The sequence below is a fragment of the Sabethes cyaneus genome, chromosome 1 (genome assembly GCF_943734655.1).
Source record: "Sabethes cyaneus chromosome 1, idSabCyanKW18_F2, whole genome shotgun sequence".
In the NCBI taxonomy this organism is placed as follows: Eukaryota; Metazoa; Arthropoda; class Insecta; order Diptera; family Culicidae; genus Sabethes; species Sabethes cyaneus.
Window position 1 is genome coordinate 137,525,194 of NC_071353.1, and position 3,668 is coordinate 137,528,861.

Genomic DNA, 3,668 nt, shown 5'->3' on the forward strand with positions numbered 1-3,668 from the left:
GCAAGACAAATTTCGCATTTACTCAATCAAAATATATTTAGTTTCGGCTAAACCAGCAAAAGACATTTAAATGGCAAAATTCCGAGGAATGTGTCATAACAAAAAATCTGCTAAAAAATTAATAAAAAATAAAATAAAATGAAATGCAAAAGAGATAGAACTAAAAGAAAATAACTAAGCATTATAAAAGATAGATTAAACAACAAAACAAAACAAAATTGAAAAAAAAGACAGAAAGATACTCATTGGAATTGGGTCTGGTGAATTCGAGCACCATTGATTGTGTGTCTGTCTAGAACGTCAAACCAGGTTCCAGAACCCTTTTCCTGTACTATGTCACATTTACCTTCATGAAATGTCTCTAAGAAAGCGATCGTAGTGGGCACTCTCGGTTATAGCGTCCCAAGCCACTGCTGTTTTGTGACGAGTGTTGCAACAGATGGCTCAAATTCTCCTATCCATGTTCGGTTAGATAAACTCTATCGTTTTGGGAGATTACGAGTTTATTTTATATTTCGATTATGTTTATAGGAAACTTTTGTATCGAGTCTCTTTCTAGGAATCTGGCTATGGTCAGTGATCTTAGTTTGACTGTCAGCGGCTTTCTGGACTGTGGGATCGACCGATTTAAGGATGTCAGTGTCCAAACGTCAAAGATTCCGGACAGCATGCATGCCTAGTCACGTATGCATAGGCAAGCTTCGTCTGCCTTTACGCCTCTTTATTCTGTTGGTTATGAACTGCGTTGATTGCAAGCAGTCTACCTATTTTTGCATTCGGTAAAACAATTATATTGAAAGGCGTTTCAGCTCAATATTTTCAGCCAATCTCCTAAAATAAATATTAAAATTTAAACCGAATTATTTGTCATTGTTATCGATTTACTGAGATCTATTCGGATTGAAAATTTTATTTTTGATTATTTCTGCTCTTATGGGCTGCTGCGGCCAACCTTAAAGGTCCACCAGTTGAATGGAACATTTTTCTTCGCTTGGTTCAGTTCACGAACCTGCGGGAATCATGTTAAGTAGTTGATGATTTGAGTCTATTTTTCCCCAACATACCACATCTAATCAGCGGCACCACCCGGTACATGTACTATTCGGTAGTCAAAAACATCTGGCCAAATTTTTAACAGACATCCGATGTGGCGCGATACGGTAAAAAACAGCCATCCGTGCGGTCGGTCGGTCGGTCGGTCGTTTGGTGAGGTGGTGTAATGGCTAAATGTCTTGTTTCCATGAATGCAGCTCAGCTGCTCAGGTGCTGTGCCGTCCTTTCACATTTACCAACCACCCTTCCACCCGGACCCACCACCCAGGAGGCATTCAAGCAGAATAACAAAAAAAAATGAAAGCAACCTGTTTTGGGTAAGGCTAAGGATAATAAAAACCGGGAAAAAGTGTGCAAATGTGGTACAATAAGCACCGAAGAGAAAAGAACATAAAAAATACAGACCTTTATTGTTCCCATTTTCACCGCAGCACCACCACCACCACCACCACCGGCAGACGGGTGTTTTAATTGTTTAGAATGGAGTAGGTATTATCTACCCCTGGTGGGGAGGTTCTTTTTCGGACAAATGGATGTTTTTGGGTAATAATCCTGAGTGCACATATTTTCTCGGTGGAATGTCTGAACGGGAAAAAAAGTTCGTATTAGTCAATTGATAACATTTTGCGCAGATTTGTTAAATATTCATGATATGTTAGTTTGTTGGAAAAAGTTTTATTGCCATCAGAGCAGTTGTACAAAAAACGAAAAAAAAGGGAGCAAAAAAGTTAAAAAATTGCCTGCAAAAACTGACGAATCACCATTCATCACTTTGCAACTCATCAAACATGAGTATGACAAAATAAAAACATTACTCCTCTTATCTTCTCTCGTTTCAGTGCCACATGGCTGCAGTTGTAGCAGCTTCATCATCTGTAAGTAATCCCGGAAACCGCCGAACCAAGCTTTAAATTTGCTCACCAATGTTTTTCCTTTTCGCGTATTTGTTTTTTCTTCTTCTGCTTCTCCCTCGCTCTTCCTCGGCCGCCAGAATACTAGTCTATTTGATAGCAGCCATCAGCGTCGCAACAATCGTCAATCATTCAACCAGCACAGCCATCACAGTCATCATCATCACTACTGTCATCACCATCATTATAGCAACAGCCACTACTACCACCATCATCGGTCCACGAGGACCATCAACCGGGGCGGCGGAGGCAGACGAACCGGTGGCCACCATCAGGACTGCTGTGGGGGTGGCAGTAGTGAGGAAACCATCGGCATTGGATGTAGCAGCAATCCAAACAATGGCGGTAGCAATACCGGCAACAACAACAATAACAACAACAGCAGCAGCTGCCGTCGAAGCGACGCTGGAGGAGGAAGCGTCCGAAGCAGTGGCAGTGGAAAGCGTTGCACTTTTGCAGCGACCACAACCACAATTCCCAACAGCACCGGTGGCGTGGGTGCCGTAGGCGGCGGCCCAGCAGGTGAAGGCGGCAGGACGCACAGCTCCGGCAGATACGGTAGCAGCCGAAAGCCGAAACCCCTCGCGCCGACCCTGGTCAGCCAGGGTTCGCGGGAGTTGGTACAATTCGATGACAATCCACACATCACAGTGCACAGTCAAAGCTCAAACAGCAGTACATCGTCGTTGAGGATTCTCGAGTGAGTGAGTAAGTGAGTTGAGTGGTGAGTGCAAATTTTGAGTGTTAAATTATTAAACTTGTCGGATGTTAAATGGGTGACAAATCATGGGCCTGAGGTGTGTTGTGAAGAGTTTTTCAGGGAGTGTTGTCCTGAATTGCGGTAGGCACCGGCGTGAGTACGTTGGAAACGGTTAGTACTTTGTGATAAAGTTAGGCTGAGCACAAAGTTGATGCGAATTTGATTGCAAAATAGTTTCAATGAATGGAATTACTCAAAACTCAATCCTTCCAGAGATTAAAATATACGCTACTAGACAACTCGCATTTTTAAAGAATGCTTACTCAAGAGATCAAAATATATTTTGGAGCATTTTAATAACATTGGAAAATAAAATTAATGCCGAAGCAGGTTACTAAAGATTGATTACCTTTTTCGCTAAGCTTTGCGCCCCGAATTAAATTTTATTCTTACATTATCTACGCCCTAGTATATTACGAAACGCTTTTTTATTTCTTATTCATCTATATACGCGATAGACGCTGTAACAGCTGAAGAGGAGTGGTTCCTTGCTGCTACCTTGAGGAACATTTGAATTGTTTGTATTTTTAAACATTTCCTGGCAACCAATTCTCAAAATTACTTGGATTACTTGGATTGAATATAAACGGCAAAATAAAAACATTATTAGATCCTGTTCGACCATTACAAGAGCAGGCAAATTTCGGAGCATATTTTGACCTGGAAAAATCAAGTAATCGTAGGATGGTAGAAGATTTGGTGTGCAGGTCAATTTTTTAAGCATACAAACATAGTCCGTTAAGTCTGAACACAAGTCAGGCAAAAATGGCTGAAAATGAAAACTTTTCTGCAAATAGAAACTGCACGCCAAATATGTAATCAATTCTTCGGATGTACAACCACTCTTTACTTTCATTGCACATTCACGAACGAACGACCGAAAGCCATTTCGGACTCCGTTTAATCTCATTCTGGTTTCGCTGGACGTGACCTGCATGTAGGTA

At 41.4% G+C, this 3,668-nt stretch overlaps 1 protein-coding gene across 1 annotated transcript; it reads left to right on the forward strand.

Moving 5' to 3' along the window:
• The first annotated feature begins 1,898 nt into the window (after positions 1-1,898).
• On the forward strand, positions 1,899-2,668 carry LOC128733179 (TSET complex member tstF-like). The gene is made up of 2 exons (XM_053826852.1): positions 1,899-1,928; positions 2,045-2,668. The coding sequence occupies exons 1-2, from the start codon at positions 1,899-1,901 to the stop codon at positions 2,666-2,668; spliced, it is 654 nt and encodes a 217-aa protein (XP_053682827.1).
• The last annotated feature ends 1,000 nt before the right edge of the window (positions 2,669-3,668 follow it).